General features: G+C 45.7%; 1 protein-coding gene across 2 annotated transcripts in view; it reads right to left on the reverse strand.

The window, feature by feature from the left end:
• Positions 1-20,135, reverse strand: part of LOC149372236 (uncharacterized) — a 223,121-nt gene that overhangs the window by 82,871 nt on the left and 120,115 nt on the right. For both annotated transcript variants that reach the window (XM_089586010.1, XM_089586007.1), the window contains exon 2: positions 5,350-5,413. In XM_089586010.1, the coding sequence (XP_089442136.1) occupies positions 5,350-5,413 (64 nt within the window). The remainder of the gene's footprint in view (positions 1-5,349; positions 5,414-20,135) is intronic.

Here is a 20,135-nt window from a genome sequence, read left to right on the forward strand (position 1 = left end):
ATCACAAAAAAACACGTATATCCACTCCCAAGGATCGATGATGCCTTAGATTGCCTCCACGGCGCCAAATATTTCTCTTCAATTGATCTTCGATCGGGGTACTGGCAAATTGCCGTTGATGAAAAGGACCGCGAGAAGACCGCCTTCGTGACGCCTGATGGCTTATACCAGTTTAAAGTCATGCCGTTCGGCCTCTGTAACGCCCCGGCTACCTTCGAACGAATGATGGACTCCCTTCTTCGTGGCTTTAAATGTTCCACCTGCCTCTGTTACCTAGACGATGTTGTGGTTTTCTCGCCTACTTTTGCCACGCACCTCGAGCGCCTCTCTAATATTCTGACAGTGTTTCGTAACGCCGGACTTCAGCTGAACTCATCGAAATGCAAGTTCGGTCGTCGCCAACTCACTATTCTCGGACACCTCGTTGACGCTTCTGGTGTACGCCCAGATCCCATCAAAATTCAAGCTGTGAAGGACTTTCCTCTTCCAAGGTCGTCGAAAGATGTACGCAGCTTTGTCGGCTTGTGCTCATATTTTCGCCGTTTTATCAAAGATTTCGCCGGCATCGCTCGTCCCCTCACTGATCTTCTGAAGAACGACACCCCCTTTACCTGGGGCCCTGCTCAAGAGAACTCATTTTCATCTCTCGTCCATTTGCTGACCACTCCGCCCATCTTAGCACATTTTGACCCGTCGTCTCCCACAGAGGTTCGCACCGACGCCTCCGGATATGGCATCGGCGCCGTCCTAGCCCAACGTCAACAGGGTCAAGATCGAGTCATCGCTTATGCCAGCCGCCTACTTTCAGCCGCAGAGCAAAATTACACCATTACTGAGCGCGAGTGTCTTGCCCTTGTCTGGGCAGTAGCTAAATTCAGACCCTACCTGTTCGGCCGTTCATTCGCTGTTGTCACTGATCACCACGCTCTCTGTTGGTTGTCTTCACTAAAAGATCCCACCGGTCGCCTTGGTCGCTGGGCATTGCGCCTCCAAGAATACTCATACTCCGTCGTGTACAAGTCAGGGCGCCATCACCAGGACGCTGACTGCTTATCCCGATACCCTGTGGAACCACCTGACCTAGAGGACGCTGAGACCCTGCCCTGCCTCTTAGCTATCTCCGATCTTGCTGATATTGCTAACGAACAGCGTCACGACTCATCTTTACGACCTATCTTTGATGGCATCCGTTCTGCAAACCGATCTCCGTCTCTGAACCTTTATGTGCTCCAGAATGGCATTTTGTATCGCCGAAACCTACGCTCCGATGGCCCTCCGCTCCTGCTCGTGATACCCCAACGTCTACGCTCTTCTGTCCTTGCAGAACTGCACGATCTGCCGACAGCCGGTCACCTTGGCGTGTCCCGCACGTACGCTCGGGTGCGGCATCGCTTCTTTTGGTCTGGTCTCTATCGTTCCGTCAAGCGTTACGTGGCCGCTTGCGACCTGTGTCAACGTCGGAAAAGGCCCTCCACTCTGCCTGCCGGTCTTCTGCAACCCATCGACATACCTCCTGAACCTTTTCACCGTGTTGGCCTCGACCTTCTTGGCCCTTTTCCGACGTCCCTCTCCGGCAACAAGTGGATCGCTGTCGCAACTGATTATACGACTCGGTACGCCATCACGCGTGCTTTGCCGTCCAGCTGCGCTACCGATGTTGCCGATTTTCTTCTGCAAGACGTCATCCTTCACCACGGCGCCCCTCGTCAACTGCTCACCGACCGCGGTCGTTATTTTCTATCCAGAGTAGTTCACGACATTCTTCGTTCGTGTGACACGCAGCACCAGCTCGCGACAGCTTACCACCCACAAACCAATGGGCTTACGGAAAGGTTCAACCGCACGCTCACCGACATGTTAGCCATGTACGTATCGCCAGACCACCGAGATTGGGACGCAGCCTTGCCTTATGTGACATTTGCATATAACTCTTCCCTTCATGACAGAACAGGCTATTCTCCTTTCTACCCTTTGTTTGGTAGGCATCCCACCTTGCCTTTGGACACACTCATGCCGCCTTCTTCAGCCCCCACCACTGCTTACGCTCGGGACGCCATCTCCCAGGCCACGATGGCGCGCCAAATAGCACGTAGTAGGCTCCAAGCCTCTCAAGTTTCCCAGAAGTCAGCCTACGACCGCCGTCACCAGGCCGTCGAATATACCCCAGGATCACTCGTCCTTCTCTGGACGCCCTCTCGCAGCGTCGGTCTATCCGAGAAGCTCCTTTCGCACTACCGTGGCCCTTACCGTGTCGTGCGCCGTGTTACCGACGTGAACTATGAAATTGCTCTCCTTGAAACCTCGCCCTCGTCATCTGGCGCCACCACCGACATCGTCCACGTCTGTCGCCTTAAACCTTACCACGACGCTCATACGTCGCCGCCCTAACGCCGAGACGGCGTTTCAGCAGCCGGGGGTCCTGATGCGGGTAGACGACGACGACAAAGAGCGATGGCACGAGTGCGCAGAGTAGAAGACGACAACGAAGTTCGGACTGTGTTCTCGGTGGTGCCGCTCGCAGCTGTTCTTGTCTATTTGTAAATATCTGTAAATATATTCTTTCCCGCAACAATATCATCTTACTGCGGAAGGTTCATTTACGTCGTCAAAGTTGACTTCGTTCATAGGCGAGACTATAAAATCAATTTATGGGCTTTAGAATGTAGATATATTTTCCCCTCGAATCTTTTATGAAAGCGTAGGTGGGCCATTAGGTTTATGGTTTTTGTATGAAACATTGAATAGCTCCAGAGCCATTGTGGCGCATACTGACTGTTTTTTTTTTCCTTATATAGTCAGTTCCATCTTGTAACAGGGTACAAGCACTGTAAGCTTTTAATATAGCGAAGTAGCATTTGTTCGATTACCACATTAAATTATTTAAAGTTTCTTTCAAACGTTGCAGAGGATCGCACATATCATCCTGCAAAACAGGAAGGCCATAAAAACCTGAGATGGAAAAAACAATATTAGAGTGCCACAAATTCGAACGACGTTCGACACATTGGCGCGTACGCTTCCGCAAGGATAGTGTGTGAGGGCGCCCTCCAACTCATTCGAAAATCGTTAATGCCGTTGTGTTTGCTATTCTTACTACGCAGCTCGGAAATAACTAGACGCCGTAGTTAGAAATGCCAATTATAGCTGTGCATGTTACACTTTCCATCCTATAAATGTGCACAGCGATTTCCACTGAATTGTTTATACTTATGTAGAGCATATGAAGCAAGGAGCTGAACTAAGAACCTCAGACAGCTGCAGCTTGCTGTATTCTAGTTCGTTATTTTCGAATGATTGGAGAGTCGACGGTAACCTGCGTACCAAGTCCTCTGTAATGTAAAGTAGAACTGAAAGGGAAGGAAGTCGAGCGCATGGTACTAGCAAAAAGAGAGAAATAAGCACGTACACATGAAAACACCTTCGTCCATATTTACTTCCGAATTTTACATTCCTGTCTCCTTTATGTCATGGGTTTGTCTGTCCTGTTTCAGCAGAATGTCACATCGCTGCGAAAGAAAAATACAGCAAGGAAGGAAGATCCAAATTAAGTGTTTTCTTGTTCCAGCTAATAAATTCTAAGCGCCGGTACACATAAGGTGCCAAGACATTTATCCAGTCCCTTCATATTTAAATTACTTTCCGCTTACTGCAAAGCGGACGAAAACTTTTGGGCCATTGCGTTGAAATGTCAGAATCAACAGAGCTTTCTACAAAATGGCGTAAACCTGACGCGGTTCGATATTAGCTGATTTTGAGTCACTGAATAAATCAACGCGAGGCAGTTTCATCACATAGAATTTCCTTTCAGGTCTCTTTGTGAAATTTATGAGATAAAGAAACGCAGCTGAACCAATAAGTTGCGATCCCTATGCAGAATGATGTAAAGGTGAAAAAAAAAATGCACCATTAGGTTGTCCAAACTGCTTACGAAGAAAAGAATGCGTTGATGATTTCAACGCACTTACTTTTTCAAAGCACTGAAAAGCCTGACTACCTCTTCATTAGGATCGAGCTTCGACAAAACTATTCAGCTTCATCTCAATACCAGCTCTCGCTCGACCGGAAAACAGGGAAACAAATCAACAATAATCTGAAGTATACAGCGGAAACTTCAATCTCAACAAAGAGTAGCTTGTCGTTGCCAGTCGGATTGCGCAGCGTCACGTTTGTTTGCATTAGGAGCGCGGTAATTGTCGTTTGCGCTTCTCTGAGAGAAAGTCTCTCGAAACCGTTCGCTTGAAGTGTTCGTCACGCCATATATCCTTTGTTCTCAGATTTTGTGTTCTAACACGCGCACTCGCACCTACGCACACGCACGCAGCTATTTGAATGGAACGGTATACGATCTAGTCAGAGTCAATATACACGAGATCACTTTAGTCATAAGTTATTTCAGTGAGATGCCCTATAACACCTTCTTTTTTCTTTTTTTTTGCAGAGAGACAGAAAAAAATGCGTGGTCGTAGGTGGCCCTCTTGTGTCTCTGTACTGTGCCGTCGCTTTTATTTCCGGATAAGTGGTCATCACACTAGCAAAGACTTACCAGCCGTGTTCGGCAGAAACAAAACCGATCACTTTTAGAATAGTTCTGAATGTATACGACTGAACAGCGCTTACAGACGGGACGGAAGAGAAGAATACAGACACAGCGCATGTGTCTGTGGTTGTCGCTTCCGTGCCGTCTGCTCTGTTCAGTCGTTTCTATAAACACGCACGAAGCACCCCGACAAAGCCTTCTTTCATTAATCTCTTAGTATATAAACGCGGGCGTGCACTAATTACTAGGATTGAGACCTGAGTAATTATTTACAAGCTGTTACCTAGTTATCTTTGGCTATGACGGTAAGGAAGAGGAGATAATTGCAAATATGATTGCCGAGCCTAGTTATAAGTTGCGGCTGAAAATGAAAATTTGACGCGCGGATGACAGACGCAAACTAAGGAACGGCGTCGTTTGACAACTTCCTCCGGGCTCCGAAACTGAGCTTGTTTGTTTTTACTTGTAAATCCAGGAAAATCGGGGCCAGGTCGTTTTGTGCAGGATTCAGTTGCAGTTGCGCGGATTTCACATACACCTGAGAACGTACGAATAGAATTCGCCACCCGATACGCCAGTCGGGCAGCTGCCAAATCTTAACGAGGACCCGTATTACGCAGCACTTCAAGCGGACGAGTTGTTCTCGTAAACGAGAACCACGCGCACTTCAGACGCCCGCATTTAGCACTTCGTGATGCAATGCCGTCTAGGGAGGCTGCGGCAGTACTCTCGGTGCATTGGACTCGAATTACGAATGACGCACGCCCCGCATTCGGAGCAGAAGGAGATTTGGTCGTAAGGAGGATGCTCACCTGGGTGTTCGATGACAGTGTGCACGTGGAAACTCCCGATCACCATGATGATCGAGTAGAGCAGCTGCAAAGGTCAAGAAAGAGGAGAAAGAGAAAACCCATTAGCAAAGCCTGCGCTCGGATTTCCCCACAGACCCAATACATGCGCTGCGTGTCCGCCCCGGCCATTGCGGGTTTCCCATTTCAACGCGTTCTTTCCCATTCTCTCTCTCTCCCTCTATCTGGGATTCGTTCTCACATCCGGTCTGCGACGTCCTTGTGTGGCCCATGACGAGTTCGATATTACTAGTTTTTCGTCTTCTGCCAGCGTTCTAAGCCGTGTGGGCCTAGTATAGAGCGTGGATTTCAGCGGAAGCATTCGTCCTCCGCATACTTTCTCTTTCTGTCATACGAAACTGTGGCTCAGCGATCTTCCCGACCTGCTCGGCAGCCGGACGACGCACTAGAAATAGTTGCAATTCCCGGCCACGGCGATATCAATTCGATAGAGACGAAGTGGGAAAAACCTCGCTTAGTGAGGTATCATTGCACCCCAAAAGAACAACAACAAAACCCGGAGTAGCCAGGATCGATTCTAGGTCTTCTAATGTGGTCTCCCTTGTAGCTTAACTGAAGGTTACTGTGTTAGTAGATTCATTAATTTTTTTAGACTGCACTTTTCATATGACTGGTAACGTTGGTTTGTTCTTTGAGTGGCAAGTTAGTCGGCCGCTATTGCGTCTTATTTCCCAGGGATATACATTCTGCAATATAAGATGAAAATAGAGCTGGGGTTTTTAATGAAGTTTTACTTTCTCCGAGTCTTTAAAGGGCAGCCAAATTTCATTACTCGGCCGTTCTTTTGAAGTTGTCCCTGAAGTTGTCCTTCCTCACGCCTGCAAAAGCTTGAAGAGGCGTACAGCATTCAGAAATATATAAATAAACCCCATACGGTAGCAGCGACGTGAAAGCTACTCGCAACTTCGTGCCCGGCACCAGAACGCCGTTACTGTTAATTGGCCGTGGTGGATGGGTGAATACATTTAATTGAAGCAGTAAAAGACGAATGCGACTATTGCAAAGCGTGAGTGAGCAAATTACTCCAGTCGATCATACCTTGTTGATTGTCGGAGTATCTACATTGCTTCACAAAGAATGGGCAAGATCTGCTTCTTTCTTACTTTTTCAAGCACCAACACGTGCCTTGGGACAGATAACATCACCGCTGCGCTCTACGAAACTAGGAACCCTTTCAACGCTTAGGTTCATGACTTTTGTTTGTGGGAAAGCGATATTCAGAAATCGTGAAGTAGACGTTTTTGCAAGATTCAGTACAAGCGTCATGCACTAGCGTCTCTTACGATGACGTCAATAACCTTGTGTAGAGGATAGTCGTTTTAAAGCGAGATAGTTAATTCTTTCACTGTAATTGTGCTTACTTCGACATGCGCACTAAGATATACTTTGCAGAGGGAATATGCAGACAGAAGAAAACAGAAACAAGTTGTTCTGAACAGGATGACGTCAGTTCCAATGCACTGCTATCCGGTGTGCCTGAGAGTCTGTACTTGGGTCGCTTTTAATTTTTGTTTCTATTAATGATTTAGTGCAGGCTTTAAATACACTATTGAACTATATGCTGACGACTGTGTCATGTATCGTGCAGCGAAATATCTTGTCGATGTCTTCTTTGCAGCCGACGTAGAAAAAGTGCATACCTGGGAACCAGTGGCAGATGACTTTAAATACCAGAAAATGTTGTCATGTGCAGTTTAAAAAAAAAATAAAGTTTCCCACTTCATATAATGTAAACAATATTCTATTGCAAGAACGCGTTAAATGCCTCAGAATTACGCTTACTGAGACGCGTAACTGATCTAATCACGCTGACTTAATTGCCGCGAGAGCTTAACGTCTCCGTCACTTTTTCTAACAAAAGTTTAAACATTCTTCGTCATCATTGAAAGCAAACTTGCTTTGGCTACCATTAGGTCATTAGGCCTATCTGGCCTCATAGATGATACGGAGCCTGTCCAGAAACGAGCTGCAGGCTTTGTAACAGGAAATTAAAATTTTACTGCCAGGGGATATGCAATACATGAAGGGTTGGGTTATTTCCAATTTTATTCTTTATTGAGGATACCATTTATTGAGGATAGGTTATTAATGAGGGTTAAAACAAAAATATGTAAATGGGAATACGAAAGGCAAACAGAAATGGAGATAAACTCCGCAATTTAACAGTGCAAGCATATTCGTAAAAGGAAATAAAATAGATTTCTCGACAAAAGAAAAGCAGAAGCAGAAGCGGAAATTTAATGCGTATTTCCAATTTTATTTCACTGCAACCGTACATTTTCGCTGTTTGCTTTTGTAGTATTGTTGCTTTCAGTGTTTCTTTGTTTTCAGTGCTTACAGCTATGAGACTTACGAAAGTAGAGGATGCATAAAAATCTCGCAGGTATATAATTGCTTTCATTGATAATCTTGATAAGAGTGTGGTTTTGGTAAATATGTTGAGGAAACGTCGAAGAAACGAAAACAACATTCTTCAGAAACTGAAGGAATGGAATTTGTTGTTGCAGGCTCTCTATTTTGAAGTACACTTATCTAGCCATACCACCGCGAATCACAGAGTGACATGTGAGCAAAGTTTGAACCGTGAGGTACTTGTACCCAGAGCCTGGGAAACAATATATTTAATACTCGATGCAGTTGCACGAGCTTCATGCCGTCACGACATCCGGTGAGACTACATCCCTGTCGTGACAGCCAACGGCAAATGCACGAGCCATGCTTAAAACGCACTCAGGAAATAAAGATCTAATGAAGGCCCTTTGGGCTAATGATCTGTGATTCTGATCATAGTACTCAAAGCATAAGACTTCAGTTTGCATCTAAACGTCTTACGTTTCGTTCCTGACAGGAAACTTTCGGTGGCAAACAAATTGTCTAGCGAATAAACTTCACATCATTTACTTAACCCTTAATTTGCACCCCGTAGTCACGCAGTGACCTTTTAAGGATGCTTGAACTCTTCCTGTCTGGCCCCTTAACGTTGCGTGCAACAGTGAACTAATATTCTCTAGACTGGCGCGCATTTCTGAAGTCTACAGTAATTACGTCCCGAAAGGAAACGAGATTCTGTCCATATACTCATCCGCTTAGAATTTCGGATCGATGATAACGGCCTTCCGGTGTATTCATCGCCGACCGCCTTCGTTGGTGAAGCAGTCTTTGCCCAAGACACTTACGCGAGCTCATTGGCGCGCGGTTAATGCGATTATCATCTCAAGGATACCCTCAGTCGAAGTCAATTAGCCGGCCTCGGATAGCCGTAAATGACCTTTGTAACTGGTTGCATTGTGTACCGAAGAAAGGAGATCCAATGGAGCCTATTGATCTTTCGGTAATTAAATGTGTGATGCATAAGCGCCGTGTTTAATAAAGCCGCTTTCGACAAAAAAGGAAAGAAACCGAAGTTAGACACAATATGATTTATAACGAGTTATCAGTTTGGAGTTTTACAAATGCCATCGCTGTAAAATGGAAACAGCGCCTAAAATTTCATGATTGTCTTTGCTCATTTTTTCGTAATCCTGAGTCGTAACTGCTGCTTCACACGCACTATTAGAGTTGATATAGCTCCTACCAGCAGCACTGGTGTGGCGTCTTTTAGATATTTGTGTCTCTGGGAAAGCTTCATTTGAGGAGCTTCCTGTAGGCGGTGATTTTATTGAAGATCTGATTTCGAATAAACGTATTTAGCAGTCCGCTGAGGAACGCAAATCCCGTTACCAGAAACCAAGGCGCAATTTTAATACGCTTCAGTATAGCTATCGTAAGAAGCTTCCTACATTTGCGTTTATGCACTGAATAAATTAGGTCAAGCGAATCAGCTGCACAACAAACTAAGAAATAAAAAAACACAATCCGTGCCCGCAATAAGTCCGAGCTCACATCGGCGCTAATGCATCTGTCATGTCTCCTTGGGCGTAACGGCCTTCTACATGCAGCTAACCGCTCTTTCGGAACCCGTGTCTCGCTGCCTTGCTTCGCCTTTGCCATTGGTAATTTTACAGGGAGTCATCTACAGCCATACCACGCCAAGAGTCACAGTCAGTGCGGTTGTTCTTCCCCGAACATTTTTCTTGGTTCTGCCGTGGATTCCAGGTCGCCTTCTTTGTAATTTGAAGCTAGTGGCTGATACCACTTGACACCGATCAGGTTTCGTAGCACATGCGTCTGGCCTCGCGAGTGGGCGGTGAGATTAAAGCTGTTTCATTGGCTACCCCTCAGTCAAGATTCATCCGGAGCAATATCGCAAACAGGACAAGGGACCAAGAACGAGTAGACACACACAGAGATAACTTGTAGCAACATAGCATAGTGGGGGAGTTGGTATTGCATCTTTAAGGAACGAAACAGCGCAACTAAAACGAAGGACCAAGAAAAGCGTGCGAGCCTGTAGGTGCTTACCTTTCGCCAATGGTTTTTCCTTTCTTTTTATGTTAGTAGTTTGCGATGACGACGTGAGGCTGTGACGAAGCGATTAGAGATTATTTATATGTGGTTTTCAGATTAAAACAGTCAGTTGTAAGTCAGCGCGTGTTCGTGTCTCTCTTTTTCTTGGTCCTTCGTTTTAGTTGCGCTGTTTCGTTCCTTAAAGACACATAGAGATCCGGTTTCGACAAAGCTTTGGCGGATTGCGAAATGAACAAGGGTTCGAAAGAAGCGCTGTCAATTTTCAGCACCTTTGGTGGACTTTGGTGCTCCTTAAGGAGTCGCAGCGTAGTACATCTTAACGGAAGCACGCTCTACACCTTTCACCCGTTCCCTTCTTGTGGACGTGGTCATTGTGAGGCAAGTTCCGTGCGTAGCGGAGATGAAGGGAGGCCTTGAGGTATAACTTCGCATGTTTCCTTCGGGAGTGCATCAACACAGCTTGGAACACGATTAGTATAACCTTCTGGGTCATTTCGGATTTTAAGAATTGTGTGAAACACAGTTTTTTTTGTTTTCGGGGAGTTTAACGTCCCAAAGCGACTTATGCTATGAGGAACGCCGTAGTGAAGGGCTCCGGAAATTTTGACTACCTGGGGTTCTTTAACGTGCGCTGACATCGCACAGTACACTGGTCACTAGAATTTCGCCTTCATAGAAATTAGACCGCCGCGGCCGGGATCTAACCCGCGTCTTTCGAGGTAGCAGTCGAGGGCCATGACCACTGAGCCACCACGGCGAAACAAAGACAGTGTGTTTTAGGGACACTTACATGGTTTTATTTAGATAAGATCCCGAAGAAACCTTAACATTTGAATTTTATTCTGGCCGTTGGTAGAGGTATGGGGGTACTCTAAATTGCAGCGTGAATTTTGTGAAAAAGTTTTTCACAAGTACGTGCGTTTTGTGCTGCAATGTTTCGTACCTTTACCACATTGAGTAGAACATAAGGTTTAGAGCAAAATTGCTATTAGTGAAATCCATACGTACGGAGGCTATGAGATTGCTCGCTTGCTTTGTGAGCAAGGCTGCTTGACAGAGGTTGTGCGCACATTACCCATTATTTTTATGTGGTTGAGCTCCGTACACAATTACCCGGACATTCAGCAGTAAATGGCGTTTTGTCGTCGAGATGGCTAAAAATTGCTCGCAATCGATGAAGACACTGTGGGGTAAACAACACAATTTTTTCCTTTTTTGGTAACGTACAAAACCTTTAACACATGTTTTTTACTGCCGGTAGCGTATTCCAACAATACTGAAGGAGTCAAAGCTGAACACTAAAATTCACACTGAATTTTAATCTCTCACAAGCTGTCGTCAACAGAACGTCAGCCATTCGACAAAACACGTCTTTTCTAGGGTCTCTTGCATGTTTGGTTGGTTGGTTGGTTTATGGGGTTTAACGTCCCAAAGCGACTAAGGCTATGAGAGACGCCGTAGTGGAGGGCTCCGGAAATTTCGACCACCTGGGGTTCTTTAACGTGCACTGACATCGCACAGTACACGGCCTTGCATTTTTGCTTCCAGGCCACACAAGCTATGTAAGGTATCACAGAACGCACCACTCCTGTGGTAGACAAGGTTTTTTTTTTAGAGTTTTACTTCCTATTTTATATAAAATCTCTACAGCCCAAAAAGTGGATGACGGACAAAGAATAGACCAAGACGACCGCTGATTTTTTATAAAGTACACGTTTTTCTCTGAAGTACCTATCAGAAAGTCAAATTCGCCGCTTTTTTTCACAGGTTATAAAAGCAGCTTCTAACTCCGTTACCTATGTTTTAGGTTCCGGCGGCGCATTCGTCGCGTTATATCACGGTTGCTCTGTGCCAAAGAACAAAATTATCTCTTTTTTTTTTCGGCACTCATTCACATCAACAATTTCGCTCTATATATCTTTATTTACAGAATATTACTGTTTTGCACTGGCCTGTCTCCAATTCCCGCGTCGTTTAGAAGCCTAAAATTATCTAAAGCGTATTCATATGAATAATATTCCAGCGCAGAAAAGCTAGAGTAGACGTAACGTGCGTTGCTTTTCTCGTTGCAATTTTTTAAAAATTTCCTATACTTCTGGCCTTTGGGTGCACGCTGCTAGCTGACTGCTATGAGCGACGAAACAAGAAAAATGTACATTCCTAGCCTCTCAAAGTGCTGACGTAGGTAACCCGCAGCCGCGTCCATTTATCAGGCGCGTATTACGGCGAAACTCTCGCGCTGACATTTGAGGCGGCCAACGTCGATCCGGGAGATCAACGCCCTTTTCAGCAGACCGACCACGCAGTCCTTTAATAACACCGGAAAATCCGCGATGATCACACTCTTTTCGCATCATGTTCCTTAGATTTCCCGTTTCTGGTCTCTTCTCTTCCGCGGAAAGGAGTGGCGGGGGTGCCGGCTATTGCAGTCGAAAAGAAGCCTCGTATAATATCAAAGAATCCTGCTCACTGGGAGGCCTTTTGGAAGCTCTCTCCCATTGCCTTTTCCCTAGCACGGCAGGCTCGCCTTCTGATCAGCTCGCGCGCCGCACTGTATAGCCGCGACAGCGGATGTCCGAGAAGCCACCACTCTGCTTAGCATCATGTTTAATTCAGCCGGGTCTGCTGTAACCCTAGCCAGCCGAGGGGCCGCTACTGGAACACATGTTCTCGATAGCGAGCCGCCTTGAAAAGCTGACGTCGATCGCTGACGAACGAGGCGCCACCACCGGCCTGTTTTCTCAGCGCGCGGTGACGCGTGAACATCGCTTTCGCCAGAAGCAGCTTCCTGATTCGCGAGGCCAGCAACAATTAGGTGACCGGCTGCGCGTCGGCCTCATTCTGGTTTTCTCTTTTATGGTTGTTCCCTTTTAGACTCCGTCCCGCTAAAACCGTGCTGCGTAGGCGAAGCTGAAGCCGGCTGTAGTCACTCAGAAGCCGAGTTCAGAATGCTGTTTGCGCGTCGGAACGACTTTATAATTATTGGAGTCCTTGGTGTGGCCAATCACGATGGCTGAGGACATAAGCGCCAGAGCCTCAGCCAATCGCAAGCCATTTCGATGCGCAAGCCATGTGTTCATTTCAACTTGTGATTGCCCGGCACTGGCTTTTGCTTCTCCAGTGCTGCACGGTTTTTGTGAGGTTGACATGGGGCGCGTGCCTTGCCTGGGACGAGTTCTTTCACATCATGTAAGGGCCGGGCTGGCGTGCCTCGGTGCGTGGCGCACTGTAGGCTCGTGTCTTGAAGTGGGTCGAGATAAAGCTTCCGACAGCGTAGTCTTAGAGGGTAGGGAACTCGGAGAGGTCCTCATCGGTGTCTACTCGGATGCTTAAAAGGTTACACTAAAGAGTTTCAGTTCCTTAGAAGTCAAAACTAGGCTGGCGTATACAGAAAGCTCCTGCGTTGCCCGGTACTGGTCGCAAGTTCCAGGCTTGCTATATAATGAGGCCCGAGGTACTTTGGACAAAAAGGGAAGCGGGAGAAGCTTCCTTGCTCTTTGCAACTATATGAAAGAAAAATATAAAATTTTGGGGGAGCATTCTCGTAGAAATGTAAGTTGGATTTTTTTTTTCCTTCACTGCCAGACATGCTCCCAATTAATACTCGACAACACGGAGTACGTTGAAAAAACACTGCGCTTGAGTTCACTTAATCTTAATTCTGTTCAGCGGCACCTTGTAGATCTCAATATTTCTTTTCTTGGAGTTTGATTCCTTAAGTAAGTAAACTGTGTGAGGAAGCCATTTTAGTAAGTGCCAAAAAAACCACGAAGCGATTATATCTTGGTGTATGATCGAGGAACTAATTCTAACTTAGCGGTCATTCAAAACACCTAATTTCTGTAGTGAATCCGCTGACTTGCAGAACGATGTTTTTGTTCGCCTAACGCCAAAGACATCTGTCTTCCAAAGCACTATCGTGCTGTTGTCAGCGTCAGTCAAGTGAGTGCTACAACAGCTCACAACCAGAGCGCGAATCTGCAGCGGTTAGATGAGAAGTCCTGCACAGGACGAAAAAGAGAAAAAAAAAAAAAGCGTACAAGTTACAGATTGCCCGAGTGAGAGAACGAATCGCAGACTCAATTACGAAACGATTTAGGACAGCAAAGTGCACTCGCAGCCCCGTTCTGCGCCGACACTTATCGAGCAGATCTGGGCGCAAGAGCTTTACACAACACACGGGACAGAAAAGCAATACCAGGCTACGACGACAGCACCACTTTGCCGGTGGAGCGCAACATCCTGATGTTCCTGCAGTCATTGCACTCTTCGGAGAAATTTGAGACCCTGTGCCTCTGATGGCGGCGAGAAGTAGACGTAACCACGTCACGATGGATCTTTCCTCGAGTGCACCGAAAACGGTCGGCGCGCCGTCGCTTTCGTCGTGACTGCTGTGGCTTCGTGTGCGCGTGTCTGGTTCGCTCTAGTTGCCAGCAATGCCATAGGCATGTAAGTACCATCTCAGGGAACGTGATGAGCGTAGCATAGATCTCGAGAATGAATGGGGGGAAAGTGCTTCGCTTCGTGGATAACATCAGGCGATGAGGCAGCACAAGTTGAGTCGATATGTACTTGTAGGATATTGCAACATATAGGCGAGGTTTTTTTCTGCAGCCAAAAGTATGAAAGCCATGGGGGAAAGTGAAATGAAGAACGAAAAAGCGTCGGGGAATATTTGTCTTTTATATCTAGCAGCTACGCCTCCTTTATAAAGTTCCTTTACGTACAGATGGAACAAAAAAAATATATCCGACTCTTCTGTTAGATGGCTTCATTATGATATGAATAACAGGACGAGCAGAGTTACGCCATCATTGGTAGTAAATATGGCTGGTGTTGCTTAGAATGGTCAGCGAAAACGCATTTGCTGCCCTTCTGGCATGCTGTTTTTGTCTCTGTGTCAGTTTAGTATGACAAGCATACGACGGCTACGGACGCTTTTGTGGCACAGCGCTTTGAGGAAACACCGAACGCTGACATTTACTCAGAAGGCAATAGTAAGATTTGAATGTGCCCTGCTTCTCAAAACATTATTAAGCAATGCGCATTGTTGCCACTTCGATATATATTTTCCTGTTTACTGTATTTTAGAAGTCGCTCATGCAAGCAGCCGCGCGCCTACCGATTCCTTAACGTTCGCTCGACAACAGTAATGGTCGCTATGTGGCAGAGCACGCTTTACAAAAACAAAAGCAAAGCACTCGCGTGCACATCCTGGGTGTGTGGCAGCAACTGGAAGCGGGAAGGTATGCAAGGCGGACAGAAGAGAAAGACAAACGCATTTTTGTCTTCTTCTATTTATGAATACAAAAAAAAAATCTGACCATTTTGGCGCCAGATCAGGATGATTTTCTTTCACCATCAGTTGCCAAGGGAAGGGCCGAAAAGGCTATCGAAAGTTCTCCCGAATTGAAGCTGGATCGAAAAAAAAAAAAACGGGTGACCTCGTAGAGGTAAAAGTAAACAGAATATGCAGCAACTTCTTTCTTTAATACCTTGATAGATGCGAAGTGATTTGAAGAAAAGATTTTAGATGCAAACCAAGCGCTATTTATCTCTTCATTCTTAGAAACTAAAACTTTGCCAGGTGTTCTCTACGCACACCACGAAACATATCACCCCATTGATAACGATGCTTCCATTTATTTGATTAAGAAACATAGATGTTAACGCTTAGCCTGCACTGTGCAATAGTACTGGGCTTATTGCTAATGCTGTGCATCTTACGAAGCACTTTCCATGTACACGCAAACACCATCGTGTTTATACTGATTCCTTTACCGACAAAGCGCCGTTTGCACAACTCGTCTGCAGTCCGTCTATTTGATGAGCTCTGCGATATAACATTTGCGCTAAGTGAGAGAGCTGGGCTGTTCCAGGCACTTTTTTCTCCATCGCATTCAGCGTTCTTGCGTTGTTTTTCTTTTTGCTGTTCTGGTTAGATAGATGTTCGCTTGATTCTGATGGGCGGTACGGCCATTTGCTCGCGTCTCCGCAAATCGCTGGGTCTGCCGGAGGTGCATGGTTCCCGTTATGTACGTTTCCTAATGCTGCCTTCTGTTACCATGAGCCGTCTTTCCCTGGGGAGCAATGGCTCATCAACGTCACGCACACGGTTGTGTACCTCGCTGGAGAAGCGCTTGTGCGTCGTTTACGTTGCCGTAAACTACGGTATGCAGCTCTCGCGCTATACATGCTTAAAAGTTGATATTTTGGGATGTGGGGACAATCCTTTGACAGTTTTTACAAAATCGGCGCCGCGCTGCGGATGTACCGAGAACCAATCTAAGAAAGATTGGGGCGTGTGGAAGCATGTATTTTGCTCTGCTTGAGTGCTTCGCCCGTACTTTCAGACATTGATGTCATGTTTTTTCTTTAAAAGTACACATTAGAAGCGCTGTTAGATGCTTATTTGCACGCTAATGCAATAAATGAGCCCATAGTTGCTATTGCGTGATTTCAGAGAGAGCGTGGGAAGAGGAAGCTTTCTTGGTGTAGTGGAACGCTTGCAACACTATGACAGCGCAGTTATTATCAAGCACTGAGCCTGTATACTTAAAAACCATAATTTACGTGGGATAGAACGACCTTTGCAAATAATACGCGTAATTTGTTAAAATACATCGCTGCAAACAAGATACTAACGGGCACATTTCAAGCGCGAAGAGTTTTTTGCGTGCCTGTATCTGTAACGACAGGCCTTATTACGGTATGCGGGAATGATCATATGGTGCTTTGTTATCCACGAAAATGGGCCTGGGGCGATATGCGCTCTATGCTCCTGGTGCAGAAATTACTCCAGAAATTACTGTATATAACTGAAAGAAGTAAAAAAATACAGGTGCTTAGTGGCTTGCTGTTGCCATGAAGGCTATCGTACTGCGGAAAAAGGAACACCAGGTCGATCATTGGTATGCCGGGACGGCTTATGTGCGGAAAACTGAATCGGAACGTTTAAAAAACGTAGCAAAAGGGCCGTACATGCCTACTTACGCAAGAGGCAAAGTTTTAAGCATGCAAGGAAGTTATTTGTTGCCGAATAAAGCTGTCGGAAATATTTTGTACATACACCGAAAAACTAAGGATCTCTTTTTGCATAAAAAAGAAAGAAAAAAGCACTCTGCTTTGAATTTTTGCCCATTGTTGATTGCGGAAGGGATTAGAAGAAAATCATTTCAGTTTATCTTCGCTTTAATAATGGTGCGCAGACGTCCCTTTCACGCCTAAATCCTTCGGAGTTTTGAAAATGGCGCGCGTTATAACAAAGTTTGTAACTCTAGCAGTCTCAAAATATGCGCTCATAAAACTTTTGACATTGGCTGAACGGTTTTCACTGTGCGTGCTTGGTTGTTTTGTTTACCATCAGTATTCTTATCTTCCTGTGCACCTTTCAGTATGACTGTCCTGTGAATTGTTCGTATCATTTTTTTTTCGCTTGACATCTCCTCTGTAAAATTTCAGATTTGTTCTACTTCATCGGCTCAGCGTAAGCGCTTTAGGAGAAAAGGTGGTTAGAGTGGTCGACGTTTGGTGGCCATAATGAAGTGTATGCGCACACAAAAGGCAGTTTTTGATCCACCTCCATCGATTCTTGCTAAACCTGCCTCCCTGCAATTCAGGCGAAGGGAAACATATCTCATTCCTAACATACAACACAGCCACAAACTACGGCAAAACTTTTGTTGTCCTGTGGAAACGACAGAGTTTTTGGTGGTATTGCGATGTTATTTGTTGTCGCGATAGAAGTCCCTCTGTTTCTACGACAAGGGATCGCACAACACTAAAGAAAATTCAATTGTTATTACAAGACCAGGTCCCAAAGCACTACGCGAAACTTTTTTGGGGTGAGAGAAAATTTTGTGCTCTGTTTTTCAAATAAGCATTCTATTTTCTTCTGTAGAAAATATCAGTAGTGTGCCACGCAGACAAGTACAAGTAGATGATGTTACAGTGGGGAAATTCATAGCTTTCTTACGAGAAAGGAGAGGGGAGCGAAGCGTCATCGAAAATGACAAGAAGTGTATGGCATGTCATAGCTATAGTAGAGAACCGGCCTCCCCGCATGTGTAAAACCTGGTGCACTCTTGAAACTTCATTCACACAAGCCATGCTTAGAGGAGGAAAAAAAGCACCAGAGAAAAAGCAACGAAAATGGCTGTTGAGATCATTGCTTAAAGAAAACAATATATTTGTGCTTGCACTAAAAACAGAAGGCTTCTAGGAAAAACAGTTTTAGCTATTTTTCGTCGAAACGATTACCGTCAAGAGGCGGTGCGGTCGCCCCGCCCTGGCTTTTTGATGAACAACTTGACCCAGAAACGTGCCGCGATAAAGGAAGCTTTGCGCAATGCAACAGCAGAATTGAATCAAGGGCGGAGCAGACAAAAATTTGAATACGTTGATCTGTATCGCCGATGCTGATCACGTCGTTGCGGGAGCACGCGTCGACAGGAGGTCCAAGCGCTCCGTCGTGCGCACACCAATGAGTGCGCGCGGAGCTAGCTTAAAAAAACATTCGAACTGTTCTCTCTCTCTCTCCACCCTCCACCCTTTTTCTGTTCCTGGAACCTACATCACGAAGCATGCATTCGTTAAAGACTGGTCAGAATATGGCTTCAAAGCCGCCCTCACTTCTTCAGCAACTAGGTAATTAAATCATATGTAGTACGAGCAAAGTGAAAGAGTGAACGTTGTAAGAATACATCCACTTTAATGAAATATATCCGCAGGCTATAACCATGCACGCTTAGGCCCAGCGACCTCAACGTTGAATAGCTAGGAGTATCTATTACTTTCCGGGTCAGTTTTCTGTTTCTTTCTCTTTGTATTGCATATTAACTAGTCAATGAAGTGTTTGCGTTTTTTTTTCTTTAGTTTTATGGCTTCTAGCGCTATAGTACGAATAGAGCTGATTTTGTGTCATCTCTTATTTTTGTACATTTGTGCCACATTAAAGGCACTGAGGCTCGTTTTCTTTCTATGCCAGAGAATGACAGTGCAGACTTTGCAGTAGCAGCAGACATTCTACTCATTAAGCAAAGCGGAAAGTTGGGCAAGTTGGATAACGCGCGTCAGCAATTGCGCGCGTCAGCAATAAACCTCAGTTGCGAGTTAGCGCTTGTCTGCGTCGTTTACTTTCCGTTCCTTGTGTTCCCTGTGCGCTATTTTTACATCATGGACATTCTACTCTCTTATATAAAGAAGAAATTCTTGAGCTCTATCCTGAGGCAACACAGTGAGCCAGATACCTGTACCCAATTTCGAATTTCACTCGAAGAGGCAAGCCAGAATATCATGCCAGTCTGTAACTGCGTCGCCCTTAAGCACCTTTTTTTTCTGTCGTCAAGACATGATGAAAAGACGCCTTTTTTATGAACTCAATATCTGCTTAGACCTAGTGACACTCTGATAAATTTGTTGCTTCGTGTGCTCTGATTTGGAGGATCGTCTACTATTCCCGCCTCAATGCTGGTTCCGGTCAAATAGCTTGAAAGCCTATTTCGTCTGCACTCCTCCCTAAATTACCTTGACTTCTTTAATCGCTTGCACTGATCGGTTGGGTGTAGTTTCATAGAAACACGCATGCGCACAAACTCACGGCAGTTTTACGTTCTGTTAGAATGGATTCCCCAACGATAGTCACCCAGCACGCCTTTATTACGATGAATAGCAGAGCGTATTGTGTTCGCTCCATAGCTTCAGTAACCTATACGTACCCTCATACCCAGACATTGTTAATGCAGCCTCTATGTATCTCTCACGCAATGTCCATTGCCATTTCACGTAATACTAGACTATTTTCTTTCCTCAGCGTCAATATATAACTGTTGGGTTGGGCAACACTGCTTCCAGGTACCCCCTTTCATACTTCTGTGCTACTCTTGCTGACTTCAGTAAAACTATGCAGTGCTGGGGAACACCCCAACACCCGCAGGATTTCCAGGGGACTTTACAATGCGATCGTTATGTAACTGCTGTGCGTAATTCGCCGTCGCGTTGACTATTATGGCGTTGGCTATAGCGATTGGTTTGCGCTCAGGCATGACTTATTTACGAGCTGTTCATATGCACCGCAAGGCTCGCGAATTCGTTAACCTGATTGACTGATCCAAGCCATCAGATCCACTGCACTGCATAGTTTTCGTGTGACGGCGCACAAGCGGCCCCCGAAGGAGCGACGAAGAGATGAAAGCAAAGATCTCAACCGGGGAGCTTACGGGAAAGAGCGCCGAGTGCATTGCACTCTGCGAATAGTGCGAGAACAGATCCCTGTGTGTCGGCAACACGCCAACCGTTTCAGCGCAGTAGCCAAAGTTTCTATT

Source organism: Amblyomma mixtum, chromosome 1, assembly GCF_055824585.1.
Source record: "Amblyomma mixtum isolate Tamu chromosome 1, ASM5582458v1, whole genome shotgun sequence".
Taxonomy (NCBI): Eukaryota; Metazoa; Arthropoda; class Arachnida; order Ixodida; family Ixodidae; genus Amblyomma; species Amblyomma mixtum.